This window comes from Cyprinodon tularosa, unplaced genomic scaffold (genome assembly GCF_016077235.1).
Source record: "Cyprinodon tularosa strain WSP-4 unplaced genomic scaffold, ASM1607723v1 ctg78, whole genome shotgun sequence".
In the NCBI taxonomy this organism is placed as follows: domain Eukaryota; kingdom Metazoa; phylum Chordata; class Actinopteri; order Cyprinodontiformes; family Cyprinodontidae; genus Cyprinodon; species Cyprinodon tularosa.
The window spans coordinates 2,106,548-2,129,760 of NW_024039540.1; the positions used below are offsets into that span (position 1 = coordinate 2,106,548).

The 23,213-nt window shown below is 40.1% G+C and overlaps 1 protein-coding gene across 1 annotated transcript in view; it reads left to right on the forward strand.

The window, feature by feature from the left end:
- The window catches only part of pkp3b (plakophilin 3b), a 51,699-nt gene extending 33,156 nt beyond the window's left edge, over window positions 1–18,543 (forward strand). Inside the window, exons 9-14 of the mRNA XM_038270829.1 lie at window positions 2,209–2,373; window positions 2,450–2,620; window positions 3,840–3,993; window positions 4,139–4,334; window positions 4,547–4,634; window positions 16,104–18,543. Of these exons, the coding sequence (XP_038126757.1) occupies window positions 2,209–2,373; window positions 2,450–2,620; window positions 3,840–3,993; window positions 4,139–4,334; window positions 4,547–4,634; window positions 16,104–16,145 (816 nt within the window). The 3' untranslated portion in view covers window positions 16,146–18,543. The remainder of the gene's footprint in view (window positions 1–2,208; window positions 2,374–2,449; window positions 2,621–3,839; window positions 3,994–4,138; window positions 4,335–4,546; window positions 4,635–16,103) is intronic.
- The last annotated feature ends 4,670 nt before the right edge of the window (window positions 18,544–23,213 follow it).

Genomic DNA, 23,213 nt, shown 5'->3' on the forward strand with positions numbered 1-23,213 from the left:
TCCAGGACAGAGGGCCCCGTCCACACAGCCAGGCAGATGAGCGCTGAGCCAGCGCCCATGTCAGAGGATGAAGAGAGCACATCCGGCCAGTCACAGTCAGAGAAACAGGACTACACTGGAAAACAGGCCGATCTCCAGAAGCAGCACAGCTGATATTTCTCTCCAGGATGGAGTCACAGCCAAACAGGAACAGACCAGATGAAGCTACTATGAGAAAAAGCAGAGAGAGCAGAACGTTAGAGATTGAACTAACAGATTCTGCAGAGTGGAAGAATAGAGATAGAATGAGGAAAAAAGAGTCCCTATGTGCTCCAGCAGTCTAAGCTTATAGCAGCATAACTATAGAGATAGCTCAGGATAACCTGAGCCACTCTAACTAGAAGCTTTATGAAAAAGGAAAGTTTTAAGCCTACCCTTATAAGTACCATTCTACTTTTAGAAATTCTAGGAGCTGCTAGGAACAGTCAGTAACAGGAGAGACCTATATCCATGCAGCTCAGATCATAAAAGGGTGGAAGAAAACAGGCGGCTTGAGCTTTTCTGGGAATATTAACACAAAGGTGATGGTGATGAAAATGAGGCAGCGTCTCTGTAACTGGAGTTGAGTGGGATGTTACTGGTTTTCAGTAATCTACAGCCAACAGTAGCAGACCTCTTCATTTCCCGGCATAGTGGGAGAAGAACTCAGGAGGTGGAGCTACTGGTCACACCATGTTAAAGGTCCCACATCCTGTTTTTTGAGTCTTCCAAGGTCAACTGTAGACATGATGAAACATGGCTTTTGGCACTACTGGGTATTTATTAGTTGGGGACCCAGAATAGTGATACTTGCCTTCACTGTGAGGCCGCCTCTCCTTGTCCTGCAGTAGCAGAGCTACATGATCTTCATAGATGGGTTTAGGGAGGAACAAATGTGGGCTGAGGGGCGACCAAAACCAGTTCAGAGTCAATCTACTCTGTTTCAGCAGGAAAATCAACGTGCAAAGCATTCTTAGTTTCCAAATAAACCACCGCATGCATAAAGTCTGTGCCAGGGGTAACCAATTAAAAATCAGCAGGGTCCGAATAAAGAAAATCAACAACCAGAAAATGTCAGGAGACATTTTTAATTATAATCTGTTAATTTAAACAGAAGTTAACACTAAAATTAAATGAGGTGCTTATGCAGCCATGTTATATATTGAAATTTTAAATACATTTTAAAATCTAAAATGTGTTTTGAAGTGGAGAACAATAATTGTTAAGTTTGGTATATAGACAATTTCCTGATTCAAATATTTTATAAAATGGAGACTAAGCCATTCTAAAGCACATATCAAGGAGCTCATTTTGAGCCTGGATCCATATTTATTTTTGATTCTGTTCATGGTGGAGAATCCTGCTTCACAGCAGCAGGTTGAGCCAAACATCCTCTAAATGTGCAGGGTCATCTTTGAGCACCATTTCACTTTTCTTTCACCAGTTCACCACAGTTCTTCCAGCAGTCCACACTTTCTCTGCTCTCTTTTTCTCATCATCTTCTCCTTCTTTCCCATCGCCCGGCTTGCCACAGGTTTGCCTGCTGTGTCTAAAAGTAGCAGCAGCAGCAACCCAGACTGACAACAGCTCATTGGATCATTTGGATCACGTTTAGCCTGGTCCCGACGCTCTGGAGGGATTTACCGTATTAACAGGAGAAGCGGAGCAAGTGAATTAGACACTGCCAATGGTCAACATGTAGTAATTCATAGATGTTTTACATCAGGTTGGGTCCGGATTAGCCAGCAGTTGGGTCCGGGTACAGACTGCGGTCTACTAATCTGTGACCTCTGACATAGACTCATGAGGCATAAGAAGCAGGAGATGACCTTGTTCGGGAATCATTTTCCGGATGTCAGCTGTGCCGAATTTCTCTGTCCTGTAACAATCTGAACTGGAATAAACTCTGTTAATTTTTACTCTTGTTTTTAGTCATTTATAAATAGTTTAACCAAATTTTGACTAAGAGTAATTAAACCAAGTAGGTTGCTCCCAGGAAAAGAAGAGGAAGGGAGTTTCTAAGGTGTAATCACCTTCAGGGGAAGATAACTCTCTATTTTAACAAAGTTCAGAGCATTTCAAGACAAATATTTATGGTGCAAATATGCAGTATTTTGGTTTGGTGTTATCAGTGTGATGCAGAGTCTGTGGCTTGATTTAGAGATATCTTGTGTCTGTTTTCCTGTTTAGGGTTTGGAAAACTCCCTGTGTGTGATGAGGAATCTGTCGTACCAGCTGTACGCCGAGCTTCCTCCCTCAGTGCGCCTCCAGCTGGAAGGTCCATCGAGAGCCTCCGCTTCCAGAACCTCTGAGATTATTGGCTGCTTCACTGTTCAGAGCAAAAAGAAAAATCAGGTGAGCGTCTCCGTTCACAGACACTCCTATAGGTGTCCCCATGTTCTTGACCCCATGTTGGTCCTCTCTCTCACAGCTTCAGCACAGGAATCTGCCCATGCTGTCGCACCCAAAGGGCTCTGAGTGGCTGTGGCACCCCAAAGTGGTAGCGCTCTACAAGCACGCCCTGCAGAACAGCGAAGGCAGCGCGGCCGCCCAAGAGGCTGCGGTGGGAGCCCTGCAGAACGTCACATCAGGAGAGGCGCGGGTAGGCTCAGACGGACCAACGGTTTCCGTTTCTTTCCCACAATGGCGTCAGTCAGTGTCTGATAACCTCACTGCTTTTTCATCTTGGAAATAGATGGGAAACAGCTGTTTGTCAAAATGTATATCATTATATCTTATAGAAAAATGGAGAGCAGATTAAAAAAAAGAATTAGTTTCCATACTAAATTAAATACTGTATATAAAAGACAGATGAAGAGAATATAGTTAATTTCATTCTCTTATCTTTATAAGCTGCATCACAAATACCTGAGTCTGCTGAAAGCTGAACACGTCAGCATCAACAAATCAGCTTTTCTGACGCAGGATCTGATTTTTAATCCCAAATTCTATTTTTCAATAATAATCCCAGTACAAAAAAGTTAATTCCACATATTAATTATTTTGTCTTTACGAAAATTCTGCAGTGGGAGAATAGAGATAGAATGAAACAGAATGATGAAATAGGGGTCCCTATGTCCTCCAGCAGTCTAAGCCTATAGCAGCATAACTATAGAGATAGCTCAGGATAACCTGAGCCACTCTAACTATAAGCTTTATCAAAAAGGAAAGTTTTAAGCCTAGCCTTAAAAGTAGACAGGGTGTCTGCCTCACGGACTAAAACTGGTAGATGGTTCCACAGGAGAGGAGCCTGATAACTAAAAGATCTGCCTCCCATTTTACTTTTAGAAATTCTAGGAACCACTAGTAAACCTACAGATAGAGAGCAAAGTGCTCTGTTAGGAACATAAGGAATGATCTGATATCTGATATAGGATGGAGCTTATAATCTAAATTTAAATCTATTCTGGATTTAACAGGAAGCCAATGAAGAGAAGCCAGGATAGGAGAGATATGATCTCTATTTTTAATTTTCATCAGAACTCTGGCTGCAGCATTTTGGATCAGTTTAAGGCGTTTAACTACAGTTTGTGGACTTCCTGATGGTAAAGAATTACAATAGTCCAGCCATTAAGTAATAAATGCATGGACATTAAAAAAGGACCTGATCTCTGTTTTACTATCTAACTTTATTAAACACATTTCAAGAAAAAAAACAAAAACACAGTTGTTTCTCATATATTTATTGTTGGTTTCAAATTGAGAAATAAATGAAACGTGGATCAAAGTTGTTTGAAATGGTTTGAATTTTTTTTTTTCAAAGAACTGTCTTTGGATTAGGGAGGAAGAGTCATCTTGTGATATGTTTGTGTTTGTGTCAGTGGCCGGCCGTGTTGAGCGGCGTGGTGACGGAGCAGGAGAGGATGCTCCCCATGCTGCTGGATCTGCTGGACAGCAGCAGCGAAATGCTCCTCAGACCTCTGACCGGCCTGCTGAGGAATCTGGCCAGACACGCTGCGGACAAAGACCTCATGGGTGAGATGATAAAGACTGATACAGTAGCTACGGGACAAACAAACATAAACTTCCACCCTTTAAACTAATTCATGCTGTGAATCAGATCCCAGAGGAAACATCAAACTCTGCAGGAGCTCAATGCTTCTTTTCTTCATCCCTGCAGCTAAAATATCGGTGAACGTTCTGGTGTGCAAGCTGCCGAGTGACGGTCTTCAGAAGACCCCTTCCAGTGAGGTGGTGGTGAACATCTGCGGGGTCCTGAACCACCTGGTTACCTGTAGCTCCCTGGCAGCCCGGGATATCGCCTACTTCAACGGCATTCAGAAGCTACACGGCATAAAGACGTCCCACGATAACAGGTGGGTCCTCCGTCCTGTCAGAGCTCCTCCTCATTGGCTGCTACTGTTTCTCACCTCCGGGTCACTGAGCAAACAGAGAGATGTTTTTATTAGAACTCTGCCGATCATTAATAACCGTTTAACAGTGAGCGTCTGACTGCTGTGTTAGCTCTGGTATTTCCTTCTATTTTTCCTCCTCCTTGTTTTGAACGGCCTGCTGTGTCTCTGTTTAGCTCTGGGAGTCTCAGGGCAGCCAGAGCGGCCTCCACCGTCCTCTGCAACATGTTCCAGTACAACAAGCTGCACAGAGATTACAAACTGGTGAGTCCAACTGCGCTTTACATCAACACCCATGAAAGAACACGCTTTGCTCTGATCTAGTTAGGAGTTACTGGGTTCATGGCTGTCCGAGGAGAGGGGGACTAGTCTGGGTCCATTAGTAAGAACCGCTGCCCAGTGGCAGCCTACTGCTCCTAGACAAAAGTCATTGAAAGGTATAACATTTAAATAAAGATGATTTATTAATTCAATTCAATTCAATTCAGTTTATTTATATAGCGCCAAATTCACAACACATGTCATCTCAAGGCACTTTACAGTTCAACCAGATCAAATTGATACAAAGTTTTCTATCCAAGGAAAACCAGTTGATTGCACTGACTCATTGACTCAAATACAATCCCCCACACTAAGCATGCTTGTAGCGACAGTGGAGAGGAAAAACTCCCTTTTAACAGGAAGAAACCTCCAGCAGAACCAGGCTCAGTGTGAGCGGCCATCTGCCGAGGCCGACTGGGGTTCAAGGAGACAGAAGCAGAGATACAAAAAGCAGCTGTAAAAGGCGGCCCCGTCCAGGAAACACACAGCCAGGCAGACGAGCTCCAAGGCAGCTCCCATGCCAGAGGACGAAGAAAGCACATCCACTCAGTCACGGTCAGAGAAACAGGACCACACTGGAAAACAGGCCGATCTCCAACATCTATAAACAAGGGTGTTGATAGAAGCAGCACAGCTGATGTTTCTTTCCAGGATGACGTCACAGCCAAACAGGAACAGACGAGGCAAAGCTACTCTGAGGAAAAGCAGAGAGAGCAGAAGGTTAGAGATTGAACTAACAGATTCTGCAGAATAGGAGAACAGAGAGAGAATGAAGCAGAATGATGAAATGGGGGTCCCTATGTCCTCCAAAAGTCTAAGCCTATAGCAGCATAACTATAGAGATAGCTCAGGATAACCTGAGCCACTCTAACTATAAGCTTTATCAAAAAGGAAAGTTTTAAGCCTAGCCTTAAAAGTAGACAGGGTGTCTGCCTCACGGACTAAAACTGGTAGTTGGTTCCACAGGAGAGGAGCCTGATAACTAAAAGATCTGCCTCCCATTCTACTTTTAGAAATTCTAGGAACCACTAGTAAACCTGCAGATTGAGAGCGAAGTGCTCTGTTAGGAACATAAGGAACAATCAGATCTCTGATATAAGATGGAGCTTGGCCATTTAAGGCTTTATATGTGAGAAGGAGGATTTTAAATTCTATTCTTGATTTAACAGGAAGCCAATGAAGAGAAGCCAGGATAGGCGAGATATGATCTCTCTTTTTAATTTTCATTAGAACTCTGGCTGCAGCATTTTGGATCAGCTGAAGGCTTTTAACTACAGTTTGTGGACTTCCTGATAGTAAAGAATTACAATAGTCCAGCCTTGAAGTAACAAATGCATGGACTAGTTTCTCAGCATCACCCCTGGACAGGATATTTCTAATTTTTGCAATGTTCCTCAGATGAAAGAAGGAAATTCTAGAAACCTCTTTGATATGGGATTTAAATGACAGGTCCTGATCAAAAACAACACCAAGATTTTTTACTTTATTATCTGAAATCAGTTTAATCCCATCCAAATGAAGTGACTGGCTAATCAGTTTCTTTTTCAGAGACTCTGGTCCAAAGACTATAACTTCTGTTTTGTCTGCATTCAGAAGCAGAAAGTTAAGAGTCATCCAGGTTTTTATGTCTTCAAGACATGCCTGTAATCTATGTAATGGGTTAGCTTCATCTGGATTTATAGACAGATATAGCTGGGTATCATCAGCATAACAGTGGAAATTAATCCCATGCTGTCTAATAATTCTACCAATTGGGAGCATGTATAAAGTAAAGAGAATTGGTCCTAGCACTGATCCCTGTGGTACTCCACAGGTAACCTTTGAGCGTGTTGAAGATCTATCATTAACATGAACAAACTGAATTCGATCAGATAGATAAGATTTAAACCAGTCTAGTGCTGTTCCTTTAATTCCAACAAAATATTCAAGTCTTTCTAAAAGAATATTATGGTCAACTGTATCAAATGCAGCACTAAGATCCAACAGGACGAGCACAGATACAAGTCCATTATCTGAGGCCATGAGAATATCATTAGTGACTTTCACCAGAGCTGTTTCAGTGCTATGATGAGCTCTAAAGCCAGACTGAAACTCTTCAAAAAGTTCATTATGGTGGAAGTGATCGCAAACTTGTTTGGCAACTACTTTCTCAAGAATTTTGGATAAGAAAGGAAGATTGGATATAGGTCTATAATTGACCAAGTCATCTGGGTCAAGAGACGGTTTCTTAAGCAGAGGTTTAATTACAGCAACCTTAAAAGCTTTAGGTACATATCCCTGTAACAGAGATAGATTAATCACATCTAAAATGGAGGAGGAGATCAAAGGGAATACCTCCTTAAATAACCTGGTTGGAACTGGATCTAACATACAAGTTGAAGGCTTAGATGAAGACAATAATTTTGCTAATTCAGAGAGTTCAACTGGATCAAAGCAGTCTAAACCCAGTTCAGATTCCATGACTACCTCAGGTACAATCGCGGATAGAGGAGTGCTTATGATCTTATTTTTAATAAGATCAATCTTATTTATAAAGAATCCCATAAAGTCATTGCTGCTAAGAGCAGGTGGAATGGACGGTTCAACAGAGCTATGGCTCTGGGTGAGTTTGGCAACTGTATTAAAAAGAAATCTAGGATTATTCTTATTCTCCTCTATTAATGAGGAGAAGTATGCTGCTCTTGCTTTACAAAGGGTCCTCTTATACAGCAGTAAACCATTTTTCCAGACTAGGAAGGACTCTCGCAGGCCTGTGGAGCGATATTTTCTCTCCAGTTTCCTAGCATTTTGCTTCAAAGTACGCAGCTCTGCATTAAACCAAGGAGCAAGCTTTCTATTTTTAACGGTTTTCATTTTCAAAGGAGCTGCGTTGTCTAAGGCAATACGCAGAGAACTAGCAACCCCATCAACAAAATCATCAACCTGTGAAGGGGAATAAGCTAAACTTTTGCACTCTGCAGCACTGCTCAGTGACACAGAGGAGAGAGAAAGTGAAGCAGATTCTTTAAAATTTATAACTGCACTATCTGATAAAGATCTACTAAAATTGAACCTTCTTTTGGGGGAGGAGAACTCTGTTAAAGTAATCCTGAAGGTTATTAGAAAGTGGTCAGAGAGGACAGGGTTGTGAGGAAATACTGTTATTTCTTCACATTCTATGCCGTATGTCAGCACAAGATCCAAAGTATGAAGATGAGAATGCGTGGGACTATTCACATTAATATACTATCAGTGCTAATGATGCAAGTTATCAATTAATGAATGAATCGAAAATTAACTGATCTTATCAGTCGAATAAAGATTCTTTCATAAGCAGCCATTTTATCAAAAACTAGTTTTCTTGAGTTTTCCTTCCAGAACATGAAGAGCTAATTTTTTTAAGCTGTGTGTGTATATATATACACACACATCCTTCTCTCCAAGCACAAAGTTATTTATTTTTTGACTTTTAACACATTTCTCCGTTGAATGGAGCCATAAGCAGCGCAAGATGACTCTCTGTGTAGAACTTCCGCAGTGAACCACAATCTATCTCACGACTTGAGCAAGAAACGAAAGGAAGAGGAACACAATTTTCTTAAGACCCACCCCCTTCTTCTTCTGATTGGCTAATACTGATATTTTTAGACCGCTCCTTTGCTACCATTGGCTGATAAATGCAAGAGGGATTTTGATTGTCTTTTTTAACATTTATATAAAGTCAATTTATATTAGAGTGATTTTTTTATTTTTTATTTCCCCATGGCCAATCGCTGCCACCCGGAAATATGGCTTTGGCTGGAATACTTAATCCCTGACATCATAATATTTAAACTAAGGCTGGGCAAGTTAACTCGTTACTAACTTGCTACTGTATATACGTTAACTCATCAATCAATTAACACCGACAATTATTTTATCTCGTATTAACGCAGTTTTTATTATTTCTTTTATTACTGTAAAAGTCTGTTGCTCCCAGGCTTTAATTTGGTAAAACTAAAAGTACCGGAACCGGAAGTACAGGAACCAAAAAAGAAAAGAAATTGGCGGATAAACAAACCAACAAACATGGAGAAGGGCACGGCACTTTTACATGGCCATTTTCATTTTAAAGTTCTTTCAGACGGCGCAGTCGACAGGAGCAACGTTATTTGTAATCACTGCAAAGTTGAATTGTGTTATCACCGGAGTACTTTGAGTCTAAAATATCACCTAAATGCAAAACACACAGTTGATGCCAGCAAATCCTTTAACGAAACAGACAGTGGCGCGAGGCTTCAGCAGACTACGTTAGATGCAGCGTGTGGGAGAAGCATAGATACACAAATGCCATAGCGAAGTGGGATAGCTACAGACTGCAGGCCGATTAGTATATTTACAGTCTATTTCCCTGCACAGTAAATCCCAGCAGTGAACTTTTTTTTTGTGCTTCACCTCACTCTAACAGGGACATTTGTTACAAGACTGGTTATGCAGCTCCCTGATTAAAAAAAAAAATGTTTCTGCTGTTACCTCAGAAATTGCCTGTTTTAATGTTATGATTGTGACTCAGGATTTTGTGAGCAGTTTTTATTTAACTGCTACTGTATAAACAAAATGCTGATGTTAAGTGTTTGCAGAACAAATGTTATGGCACTTCCTTTAACATGGCAGAACATTTGAAATAAAATTGTGCTATACACTACTTTTTAATTCATTATTGTTTTTTTGCGTATAAAAATGTGATTAATTACAATTAATCAGGGAAATCATGAGATTAATCGTGATTAAAACTTTTAATCGTTGACCAGCCCTAATTTAAACAATTTTTATTTATTTATTTATTAGTTTTTACAGCACTAGTGACTTGTTTTTAACGGACAGTAGGCTGACAGGGAAGGGGGTATGAGAGAGGGTGAGAGACATGTTGGAAAGGACCACAAGCCGGATTCGTCGTGTGCGCTAACCACTGCGCCACCAAAGCACGCCCATATTAAAACAGTTTAATGTTCCAGCCATATTAAAGACAGACAGAATGTCAGGTTTGGTGGATATTTGTTGAGGACTCCGATGCAGAGACGGAGAGGCAGAGATGATTTCTCATAGATTTAATGAAGATGTGGATGGTACAGAAGCTAATAATCTAGAATCCATTACCTTCAGGCATGTCTTGAGCTTCCAAAGCGTCAGAGGCTTGAGTTGGATCATCTGAACCTTTGCTGCTTGACGTAACACAGCCAAACACAGCATCAAAGCAGTCATCTCTCCTCCTGCTGCCAGAATAAAACCATCAAAATTTAACAAGAATCTACATAAACGGGTTAAACTCTAATAGGTTCACATGAAATGCCAGGAGGATGGATGCTCTGATTATTCCTATAAAATATTTTCCTATTGAACAGGGGATAAACAATCTATCTTTAATACCAACATGAACTTGAAATGTCAAAACCTGCAGAGAAAAAAGGTCAGTTTTATATTCTGCTACATAATAAAACCTGTTTGGTGCGAATGCAGCTGCTTCTAAGTGTAAAGCAGCTGTGATGGACTCTGCTGGCCATGGTTCTGAAAGCCAAATATGACAAACATGTCACATCCTGAGGTTTTTCTCAGGAGGAATTAGATTTAGATCATTTCTGCAGAACGCAGCCTGGATTCTCACTACTGGTCGATTTTAGTTGTTCTGATTTCTCCATTTATAAAGAAAAGCTGCAGAGAAGCCTACTGAGGTCTAATAAAAAACTATAGTGCTACAAATGGGACAAAATAGTCACTTTCCTGTAGATAGTTTGGGTGAAGTGGCAACCACATAATTCCCAGCCACCCATTAAGGCACTCATTAGAGCTAGAGAACGCCAATAAAAGTTCAATCTTGACGCAGTTTAGTTACTGCTCAGCCTTCTTTTCCTGACTCACTGTAACTTGAAGCCTTGCTTTTTTTTACTTTATTTCATGGACCTTTTTTGATATTATTTTGTCCCTGTTCTGATTTAGAAGTCAGAACAGAGACTTTTTAGTTAAACGGATTTATCTGTGTTTGTAGTGTCATCATTTTATCTTTCTCCTTCTTTTTTATTTCATTAGCTATTTCCCATCATGCCTGTTGATCCACTGGGATTGGGCTGTGTGTGTCTTTAGTGCATGGGCGGGGCTAGAATTAGAGGCCGTTTCTCAATATGTGTAATTGTGCGTTCTCATGTGCTCGTGAAACGTCATCATCCTCAGCCCTAGTACTGTTCTAATTCACAAGAACATCAGACCTAGAACGGACCAAGTCCCCGGATGTTGTTCTCGCCCCTCCCTCTTTACCCAGTATGCAGCAGAGCAGACTTGTCCGTTCTTGAGATTGACAGCTGTCCCAGCATGCACTGCAGCAGCAGCAGCTTCCAAGTTGGCGCTCACAGAGCTCAGAGTATTAAGTTAAAAGTTCGCTTTTCTGTTGCTGTTGTTCAATAAAAGTACGTTTTAAGATCATTTGAGGCGAGAACATTATAAGATTGGGAATCACTATATGGCCCATTTAATGATTTAATGCGTAATTTAAAAACAAATATTCCGAATTTTAGAGGACGGCGGCAGCCAATGTACCTCCGAGGGCAGCCTTAAGGGCTGGTTATACTCCCCGCAACAGTGTGTCGCAGTGAGCTTGATGCAGACATTTTTGATTTATGCTCAATATTGAAGCTTGGTTCAAGTTCTAACTCTAACCCTAAACCTACCCTAACCCTAACGCCTAACCTAAAACCTTAATAAAACCTGACATTCTTAGTTTACAGCAAAACGAACTTTAAAATGTACGGCCCACTGTTGCCCTGGTCAAACCATTTTATGTTGGGTTGGGGGGAGTTTTAATGGCCCCTTTTTTAAAGAAAACATATTACGTTACATACTATAATGTTACATATTATGTAATTGTAATTACATATTACATTTTTTTTATCACAAATATTTTCACAAATTACTTCTCCCTGTATTTTTTTATGGTCAGGGTGTCAATTTTGGGCCCCCCCCCGTCCTGGCCCTGGGACAGTGGACCCCTCTGCCCCCCCCCACCAACCCCCCCTGTCAGCGGGCATACAAAAAAAATGTCAATTTCTCTTTAACGCATTTATACTATTATTAAAAAGTCAAAAACTGCCTGACGTGAATAACAGAATTTTTCTGTTTCCGTCAGGCTCTTCTAATGGAAGCTTCAAAATAAAAGCCTGATGAAAAAACATCTGCTATTGTAAATCTTTCTCCTGCTGCTCTCAATTTTTATCATTAAAAAGCAAATATCTCTGACTTATGGCTGATTATTAGTTGCAGGTTTAGAAACTAGAAATGGTTTTAGTAAAAAAGACTGATCTTAAAACGGGATTCTGACGTAACATCTCCTTATGAAAGAATGTAAATATTTGGTTTAAACTCGTAGGCTGTTGTATTTGTTTGGTTTTTAGATCTATGATACTTATGTGAATATTTCTACGTGTTTTCTCATGGGTTTGTTTTGGTTGGATTTATCTGATTTGAATTATTCTAAATGAATTAATGGATGTAATGATTAAAGCTTTTTGTTTTCTACATGAGTTTGTTATCAAACATTGAAAATAGTCAGCGTGTTTGTATTTGTCTTCTCCGCCCTCACTGCGGTGGAAACAGCTTTCCACCGCCGCCACTTTATTGGCAGAGGAGTGAAAAAAGGCTTGAAGCTGAAAAGTTTGGGCGTCGGCTTGTAGCTGGAAGTCGCTTGTTTCCAGCAGATGGTTTTCTCCTCTGCTTGATCTCAGCTTCCCATTGGTCCACCTTCTTCCTCCCCTCTTTGGTCCTGCTGACCTCTGACCTCTGCTCAGGCTTATCTCTGACGCTGTGCCCAGGCAAACATTACTGTGAAGTGTTTCGTTATGACGTGATAACTTCTGTTGTGGCCGACGTCTGACCGGCTCTCTGTCCGCCATGGTGATCAAGACTGCGGCATCACAGCTGTTTTAAACAAACCTAAAAAAAAGAAAGACATTCAGGAACGTTTGTGGGGTTTTTTAACTTGGGTTTTAGTGCTGGACTCTCAGCAGGAGTACAGAGAATCGGTTTGTTTCTGCTGAGGCAGAGCTGGCAGTCAGACAGATGGCTCTGCTGCCGTGTTATCACCACAAACTCACTCTCATTCCAAAGTGAACCTCACACAGCAAACACAATCTGCTCAGGCCGAGCTGAAGGCGTCTTCATGTGCGGCCTGATTGTTTTTTTAACATCCGTCACCTTATCAGATTGATTTCTTTTAAACCAAACTTGAAAATAAGCTTCACAAATACAGCGTTAGTTTTAATTTGGCAACAACAGCTTGAATAAATATAAAATATTAAAATCCAGTTGAATATTTTTGCCTGGATGTTGTTTTTGTTTAATGATTGAGGAGCTCCAGCAGCTGGTCTGTTATTACAGGCATGAATAAAAGATAAACAAATGATTCATTTCCTAATAAAACCCCCAGTAAAGGCGCATCGTCACCTTCTTTAACATGTTTTAAACTTCATGCAAAGTTTTATTGGTAGATTACTACTGCTGAATTTTTTGTGTGTGTGTTTTACATTAGATTTTTCTCAGTTTATTAGTAAATAAAGCCCTTTGTCTGTATTTACAATATCTAAGGAAGAGCAGGGGTAAACAAGGAAGTAGTCTGCTGCGGCTAAGCCAGTTAGCATCTCCCAGTGAAGTGAATATATTCAAGTTTTGTCTGCTGGGATTCTATTTAGGCATTAAAAGTACGATCTAAAGGCTCTCAGAATGGAGCCCTGCTGAATTTAACCTTATTTCTTCAGGATCCAACTAGTTTTCAGTTCAATTTTCAATTCGAATCAGTTTATTTCTATAGCGCCAATTCACAACACGTTATATCAAGGTACTTTACAGTTCACCAGATCATACAGTCAGATTGACTCAACGTTTTCTAAGGAAAACCACTTGATTGCATCGACTCATTGACCTGAATTCAATCCCTCACACTAAGCATGCTTGTAGCGACAGTGGAGAGGAAAAACTCCCTTTTAACAGGAAGAAACCTCCAGCAGAACCAGGCTCAGTGTGAGCGCCCATCTGCCAGGGTTCAAGGAGACAGAAGCAGAGTTACAAAAAGCAGCTGTAAAAGGCGGCCCCGTCCAGGAAACACACAGCCAGGCAGACGAGCTCCGAGCCAGCTCCCATGCCAGAGGACGAAGAGAGCACATCCAGCCAGTCACATTCAGAGAAACAGGGCCACACTGGAAAACAGGCCGATCTCCAACATCTGTAAACAAAGGTGGTGATGGCAGCAGCACAGCTGATATTTCTCTCCAGGATGGAGTCACAGCCAAACAGGAACAGACCAGATGAAGCTACTATGAGAAAAAGCAGAGAGAGCAAAAATGTTAGAGATTGAACTAACAGATTCTGCAGAGTGGGAGAATAGAGAGAGAATGAAGCAGAATGATGAAATAGGGGTCTCAATTTTAGTTTTGGTCTGGATTTAAGTTTCCAGTTTTTTCAAAAGATTTTGTGGGTGCGGCTTATAGTGAGGTGCGCTCTTAAAATATGGAAATTCGCTTCGATCAGCAATGCATCATGGGACAGCAGCTGAAGCAGCTAAATAAGCAGATTAAAATTGTATTGTTCATTTTACTATTCCTGGAGGTTTTCCTGGAAGCTTTATCTGTTTGGACTCAAAGGCGATGTTTGCTGATAAAACAATTTATCTCGTAGCAACCTTCTTTAACAGGGTTTCCACTGGTTATTGAAAGTCATTAAATTATTATTTTTTTAAATTAAGGCCTTAATTGGCATTAAAATTTAGTAAATGTGATAATTGTGGCATTTAAAATGCTTTATAAAAAAGACGTTTATAAAAACATTCGTCCAATATAGTATATATTGCAATATATTTGCTCCCATGTTGAGGGAGCAAAAAAGTTAATCCTATATATATATATATATATATATATATATATATATATATATATATATATATATATACGTATATATATATATATATACGTATATATATATATATATATACGTATATATATATATATATATATGTATATATATATATATATATACGTATATATATATACGTATATATATATATATATATATATACGTATATATATATATATATATATATATTAGGGATGGGACGATTTATGAAAACCGTCAGAATCGTTCGGTTCGACTGTCTCGGTTCGGTTCGCGTGTGTTTCGTTCGGTTCATGCGCTGCTCCTTTTTCTCATAGAGGAAGCGATTACACTCCAGTGCAGAAGGTGGCGGTACTGCGACCAAAGCCAACCGCCAGTAGTAAACAAGAAGAAGAAGAAGCGAAGCAGGGGGAAAAAATCAGTTGTTGTGGAGAATTGTGTCGGACAAGCGAGTGGGAAAGAACAGGAGTTGGAAGACGCGCCAGCAGCACTTTATAGGTCTGCTGTATGGGAGCGCTTTGCATTTAGAGTGACCTACGATGACGGCGGAAAGAAAGTTGTGGATAAAAGTGCAACAGTGTGCAAGCATTGTGCAACACGTTTTGTTTATGCTAACAGCAACATGTCATGCTAACCCCGAAATCCCTCATACTCCGTCAGCAACCCCCGCTGTGGCTTCGTCCGCTCCCCTCTGAGTTCCTTGGAGATGTTAGAGAGCATGTAACCTGACAACAGCCAGATGCAACCTTGTCAGGTTAGAGAGCATGTACCAGATGATTAAATTCAAAGCAGCAAAACATACGGAAATGATCCAGGGTTTCTGTGGATCATTTAAAATAATTACAATCCATTATTTTTGGGGGGATTTTTTCATTAATTTTTTATGGAATTTCGGTGTAACAATCAACATGTATCGAATCGAACCGAAAACCATGACCAGAAACCGTGAATCGAACCAAACCATGGATTTTGTGAATTGTTCCACCCCTAATATATATATATATATATATATATATATATATATATATATATATATATATATATATATATATATATATATATATATATATATATATATATATATACGTATGAATATATATATATATATATATATATATATACGTATGAATATATATAGCATTAACAGAGCATTAAAAAGCGTTAAATTAGAGTTACCCACTCCTGTATAAACCCTGTTTAATCGATAGAGGCGATGCGATGGCATCTCCCCACCTAACAGTTATTTACATCCATATTGACCAACAAAATACAACTCAAATTTGATTTTAAGATTTTATTTCTTAGCTGTTAGAGGCATCTGGCATTCAGACCCAATACAACATTTTTTTTTTCTTAGTAAAAAAATAAATGAATTTCCAAATAAAGGTGTTTCCTTTCATGTTAGCATTGATGTAACTTGATCGATGTACCCTTACAGTCCCTTTTAGCCAGTATACGGTTACTCTCTGCTGAACAGCAGGAGCTGTTTAATGTTTTATTTTTATCACGTTTCTCTGTGTTTTTCAGAGAGGATTCACCCGACAGAACTTCATCGACTCCAGCTTCTAGCCTGAAGGCGGCGGCAGCAGCAGCGAGGAGGACGACGAGCCGTCCTCTCAGCTGGACTGACAGTCGGAGCCGAACAGGAGCTGTTTGCCCTGTGTGTGTTTAACCCTTTCACTGGTTTGAGTCGTGTTTTTGATTATGTAGTTTCCTTCTAACAGATCCAGAATGAATTGTTGAAACATACAGACAAGCGATCAGTTCGCCGTCTTTTTATCCAAGCCTTTTTAGCAGTCAGTGTCTCTACCTGGATTTTCACTCTTTAAACCTCATTCAGACTCATTTCTGGCATAGAGACTGCAGACGGTTTCACACGTCATCCTTCTGTTCGCTTTTCTCTGTGAATCTAAACTGCTGCTTTCTATTCGTCTGAGATTTTTAAAGTTTTATTAAATAAAATTGATCGGTTACAGATTTTTTCCTTCAAAGGGGACATTTTGAAGCGAGATGATGGCTTCAGATCTACAGCAGTTACCCATTGGGGGTTTAGTAGTTTACATTTAGACTTAAGTTTACAGTTTCTCCAGAACGTTGCTCACTTTTACTGTGTAAGTTCATCACTAACTACTCTTTGCTCCACTTCAAATGGACCACGGTTCACTTCAACCTGACTCAGTTCTGATCCAAATGCAGAACTCAAAAGGCTTTTTGGCCTGGAAGCCACTTTAGTAGTGAACGTAGCACCAAAATCATCCCTGTTCTGCTGTCTGTTGCTTAGCAACACTGCTGCCAGCATCGGTGTATCTTCATCTTTTAATCTCCCATTAAAAAAGTCTTTAAATCTGGATTGAAGGAGCTGCTTTACTCAATCAGGTGGTTGAACCATTTTGATAGCAGCATAACATTGGAAGAAAAAGATGTCCTCCCTGTGGAGTTTTCCTCCTTTTCTGGTGTTACTCCATAGTCTGTGACCAGGGGGCGCTACAGCTGTTTTTAGGTTCAGATTCCTTTGCTGCTGCACACGGTGTTGTCCTTTACAATCAATTACCCCATTTACACTACCCTCTGAAAACTGATCCATGCCGAGCTATGTTCCTTACGATCGTTTACACACCATACTAGCACAGTTCCTCGTCTCCTAGTGGCGATTTACGGTACTACTGCTCTCTAGAGGGAAACAAGCAAACCAACATGGTGGCGCCGTAACATTCAGGAAGTTATGTTTTGTTATCATTGTGATATTTTATTGTTTGCGGAGAGTCAGGTGAAGAAGGCAGCATTTGGTGAATTTACTTGTCGGCTTTTGGGAAGTTGATACGACAAACGATAGTCTAATCAGGGCTTACAGACGCAGGAAACGACGGACGTTGAGGTTCATCCCACTGCCAAGCAGAATCATCACTGGAAATCATGTGGCACAATAGGGAAGCTAGTATTTTTATGAATGTCTGAAATTTCATGATTACGGAGGCCAAATGTAAGGAGATGAAGCAGTCTACTCATGCGCTCTTTGTTATCAGACAACCGAGCCAGAACTGAACCGTGCCGAGGCCTACTGATGAACTAGTATCATGTTAGCGCGGTTCGGTTGCGCCCGCCATTTACACTCAGCAGTTATCTCGATTAACGTGCTCGGACCGATCTCAGCACAGTTTCAAAAGGGTAGTTTAAATGGGGCTGAAGATTGGATGCATTCAGCTGGTTTTCCTTTGAACTTTTAATCTGACTGGATGTTGAATTGTCACTGGAAAGTCACCTGAGATGACGTGTTGACACAATGACACAATTGGTACACATGGTTTTTGCTGGGAGGTATAGTCGTCTGTAAAAAAAATATAAATCAATGCCATCAGGACCAAACAATTGAACGTAAGGGCTTTCTCTCGGTGTGACGCCACCCTGAGTCCTTTCAACCCTTTCTATGCACTAACCCTGACAATAAGCCTTAACCCAACCATTCCTAAACTAAACCTAAACTAAATTAACAACTTTATCCTGACGCTAACTTTGCGACAAAAGGAAACTGGGAAAAGCAAAATGGTACAAATTCCTCAGTTTAATGGTGAAATCAGGATGACTCTCAATCTGTAGCAAAAAACAGCAGCAAAACATTGACATTTTAAATTTCTACCATATTAGAACTCTACAGTGACCATCATTTATTGTATTCTAATTTCACCATTACGTAACCTAGAGTTAATTCACACCATGCCTCTAAACCAACCTCCTAACATTAGAAATAGGTCTCCGCCATATTTGGGCCATACAGGGCTTTGGTCCACATAAGAGCTGTCTGTCCTCAGAAGGATGGTAAATATACTGTAATGCAAATAAAATCATCATTATTTCAGAACTGGAAAGTGTTTATGGATTATATATGTGTAGCTCAATGTTCTCATGTATAAACTGGGGAAAGTGAAGCTGTGAAAAACTATAAAATCTGTTTGCTTGATACAGAGGCCGAGAGCGGTCGTACTCAACTTTGTTTTTCTTTGGCCTTCTCGAGATAATGACATAACTATCTCGTTATCAGGGTTAAAAAAATTTATTGTTTTCTCCAGATGACAAGGTAATTATCTCGTTATCACAAGAAAACAGTTACTGTATTTTCGCGACTATAAGGTGCATATAAAACGTCTTTTTTTTCCCTCAAAATGTGCGGCGCGCCCTATGTGTGTTGTTACTGCAGACGTTGTTGAGACCGCCATGAGCGGCCATGCGAGCGGCGTGGGAGCGATGGATGACCGACGAAGACCACAGTTTCACGAAAAGTGGAAGGCAGCGCCGGGCAAGTTACGCCACCGTTTGCGGATGGATTGTTGATGCTTGGACTAACGTGTCTGTTGGCACTGTTGTTCAAGCTTTCGCAAAATCCGGCATCATTTCCGAGGAGCCGCCCAGCACGGAAAGTGACTCTGACAGCGAAGAAGGGGAAATTGGCATGTGTGATTTATCGCAACTGTTTAATTCAGAAACAGAGGATGATGACTTTGATGGGTTTGATTAATACTTTGTAATAAATACATGAATAAAGCACAAACATACTCAGTTTTGCTCCCGCTCTATTTTTAAATACACAGTAGAGGTATTTAAACGTAGTAGAGGACATGTACCTGTATATAAAACCCGCGCCCTATAATTCGGTGCGCCTTATGTGTGTGTTAAATACAGTAATGGCACACATAACTGAGACTGCGCCTTTTAGTACGGTGCACCTTATGGTCGTGAAAATACGGTATTGATTTCTTGAGATAACGAGATGATTAATGAGTAATGAATGAGGCTGGCCAACAGCCCTGGATTCCCAGTCCATCCATGCCTGCTGGGCCCGTAGTTGTGCAGTCACCGTACCGCGACATTGTCATGTCCCGGTGGATGATCGGATTGCATGGAATACAGTAGAGACTAATCTGACTGTTTTTAATGAAAATCTTTCATTTGGACTCATTTTGGGGGTTAATGCATCTTATACCTGTTATAGGCGTAAAACCGGGGCTGTTCAGAAAACACCCGGCGCTATGTCACCAGAGACACAGGTCTAATTGCTTATTAATCAGAAGTGGAAGCAAATCATCAAACCAACAACGTCTCGTTAACTTTAAGTTAAATATAGGATGCTGCCATGACTTAGACTTATAAATTATTCCCCGCTGTTGTGGCATTGAAGGATGTAATCAGTTTTAACACACACCAATAATCTCGCTATGAGTAGAAAATGGCTTTCTTATGAGAAAACTATCATCTTATTATCACGAAAAAATGGCTTTCATTATCTTTAGATAATGAGAATTTTTTTTCCCCAGCTTTTATTGTACTCACACTGTCACATGTACAGAGCAACGAATTTCAATCTCTTCATTTAACCCATCCCCTTGGGGATCAGTGGGCTGCCATTGTGCAGCACCCTGGGGGCAGTGTGGGGTTAAGGGTCCTACTCAGAGACCCAGAGTGGGGGCTCTAACGCAGAACCTCATGATTCTAAGTTCCACGCCCTAACCACTAGGCCACTCCTCCCGAAAGAAAAGGCTTGGAGAGAAAACCACTGTGAAAAAGTATCAGACACGCACAGTCTCAGCTTCCATAGGTTGAAGCACTGAGAGAACAGATAACATCTCACAGAGGGATGCTGACAGCAAAGCAATATGTTATTCTCAGTCTGGACTCTAGGGGGCGCTGTTTCATCAAAGATCAGTAACTTATTGGTAGAAACACATGAATGCTTTAATTAAACACCACACTTAGCCTAAAATATTTTATAAAAAGCTTATAAAAACGATAATTTTATAGATACTTTCAACCACCAGTAGATCTGAACTTTTTTTTAAATATATTTTTGTTACAAACAAACTAAACCGAACAATAGGTTGATGTGTCCAGTGTAGCTTTTCAAATCTGTTTTAAGTCAGAATTAAGAAAAAAAGTGTTCAGGTTTGGGGATTGTGAAATCTGAACAACTGGGAGGAATCTTTAGATTTCTCTGCAGTAAAAACAATGGTTTATTGTAGTATACTGCCCCCTATTGTCAACATGTTGCTATAGCAGCACATTGCTGATCTAGTGCTGCTGAATCTATGAAGGAATCAAACCCGGCTGGTTCTCTAACCAGTCATATTTAGTCATAATTGACCAGCAGCTCGTCTTCTCTGGTACTCTGTCGTCCAGCGAAGTTCCTCCAGGAACATTTTCAACATTTTATGATGAAAGATCAGCTTTAGGGAACCACTTGGTGCTCGGTAGTGCTACTTCAGACAAATCAAAGTAAAAAAAAAAATAAATCACATCAGGGTACTCTTCAGGGTCAGTAGGAGGGACAGACTTTCCTAAAATAGATTAGAAGAGTAAAAAAGCTGCAGCTTCCGTTTTCGTGAATGTAGAAATGCATAATTTCTCTGCATCCTGTGTTCAATAGTAAACAAACATTAAATAAGCAATTTGAAGAGTTTCCTGTTTAGGTAGTAATGTACGATATTAAACATAACTTCTGTGTATCTATGTCACATTGCAAGTTCCTGTGTTATCACTACTAATGGTCTAAGAGGAAGCTAAGGAAGGCATTCATGTGATCAGGGCCCATAAAGCTAACTACATTCAAATAAAGTGCCTTTAAAGAAACAGAACTTTAACACGTCCTATCTATCTTATTTTCACCTTTTGTTGAAATGGATTGGTAATGTAGCAGCTACTAAGGTCAGGATGTTCACAAATGCTAACAAAAAATGTTGAAAATTTATCTTTATTTGAAGTAATTATAATAAAGATGTAATAAATGTTTGGACATTGCACAGATGTGTGTTTGTTCTTCTTCTTTATCTGTATAGTTTTATTTAGTTTGGATGACTTTTTTGGTTTTACTGTTATTTTTAAGCTGTTACAAAAGCTCCACAGTGATGTAACATGGCTAGCAGACCCACAGAGCCGTACATCACACACAGCCTCAGTTTGGATCTGCATCATGTAAAGGTAGGGCAGCTGTGGAGAAAGGATTATCCTACAGGCTGGAAAACCTGTTTGAATTGTTTTTTGATTGGCAGTGGGAACAGCTCACAGATGTGTGTCTACCCGGATCAAATGACTCGATAAGCGACCAGCATTCAAATCTCCTCGGCTCTGATCAGCATGCTGTGGGAACACCAAAAGTGGGTTCACCCGCAGCATGTGAGATACCGTTCCCCCCTGTTAAGCAGGGGCAACGGTATCTGATGGGGTTTGAATATCATCAAGATGCATTACGTCTACTCATGGGTGTGAACTTGTTTAACAGGGTGTTAGACCTGATGAGTCTGTAATTAATAACTGGGGATGTCTAATTCTGAAATGCTTTGTCTGTATGACTGTAGTCATAGATATTGCAACATTCATCCTATATCTTTCTACATATAGTCTTACTTTTGATCATTGATGTTTTCTGTAGCTCCCCTGTGTCAACAGCACAGGATGGCAGTTACGTGTCATTGCAGAGCATGAGCCTTTTCATTCAACGACTGAATTGAATAGAATAGAAAAGAAAATCCCTTTATTGTCCTACGATGGGGAAATTCTGGTGTTTACAGCAGCAAAAAGATAGAAGAAATGGCCACACACATGTGGACCTTAGAAAAGTGTATAAGAATAACATAAATAAAATACTGTACTGTAAAGTGTTTTAACAGTATAAAACTGTGCACCTGGAGAATAAATAACCAATATGCAGCTATGGACATTTTAACAATAATGAATATTTGAAAATAGCAGCAACACCAGAGATGTGCAAAATGACAGCAGCATGTTATTTAACTAAGATATAAACTGTGCAAAATCAGCATGAATGTAACAACTTATTGAGGTTGTTGGGAACAGTGGTGGTTATAAAGTCTTCCAGCTGCTGGGAGGAAGGATCTGTGATAACGCTCCCTGGTGCATTTAGGGTGCAGCAGTCTGTCACTGAAGGAGCTGTCCAGTTCAGCACCAGCTTCATGCATGGGGTGGGATTGTCAAACTGACTCCCATCATGATGAAGTTCTTGGAAAGGCTTGTAAAAGAACACATCATCTCCAGTCTACCCCCGACATTCCACCCATTACAGCTCCACTGAGGACGCCGTCTCTGCTGCTCTTCACCTGATCAGTGCTGCACTTTATTAGTGGAAATGTTCATCTTGCTGTAAGCTGCTCATCCACTGCTGAAAAGCTGTATGGATTGAAATTTTGTTCTGTATAGACTGTGTATACAAAATGACAGTTAAAAGTTGGTCTAAGTTTATTCTAAGTAGCTCTAAGTGCAACCTTTCCCTTTGGTAATAATTAATAGTGTGCTGCTACCCCACTGAAAGAAGGCTAAGAATTCCAACTGCTCTGAATTAGTCAAAAGCTCATTTGATCACACCCCAAATTCTTCAAGATAAACTTTGGGTTTCAAACATAAAATCCATGCTAAACTGCATTATTTTGTTGATTATGATTTTCAACCATCTTTTCTCTTCCTGTTTGTAAACATTAGCCTAGTTTAGTTTCATTAGTTTAAGTCAAGAGTTTTTAACTGAAATATTTGATTTGGAGCTGAATGGTTTTTGATAATAAACCTAATTTTGAACTGCAGTTGTGGTGAATTTATTCCATGTATTCCATCTATGGGTAGAATTATGTTTGACCAAGATTT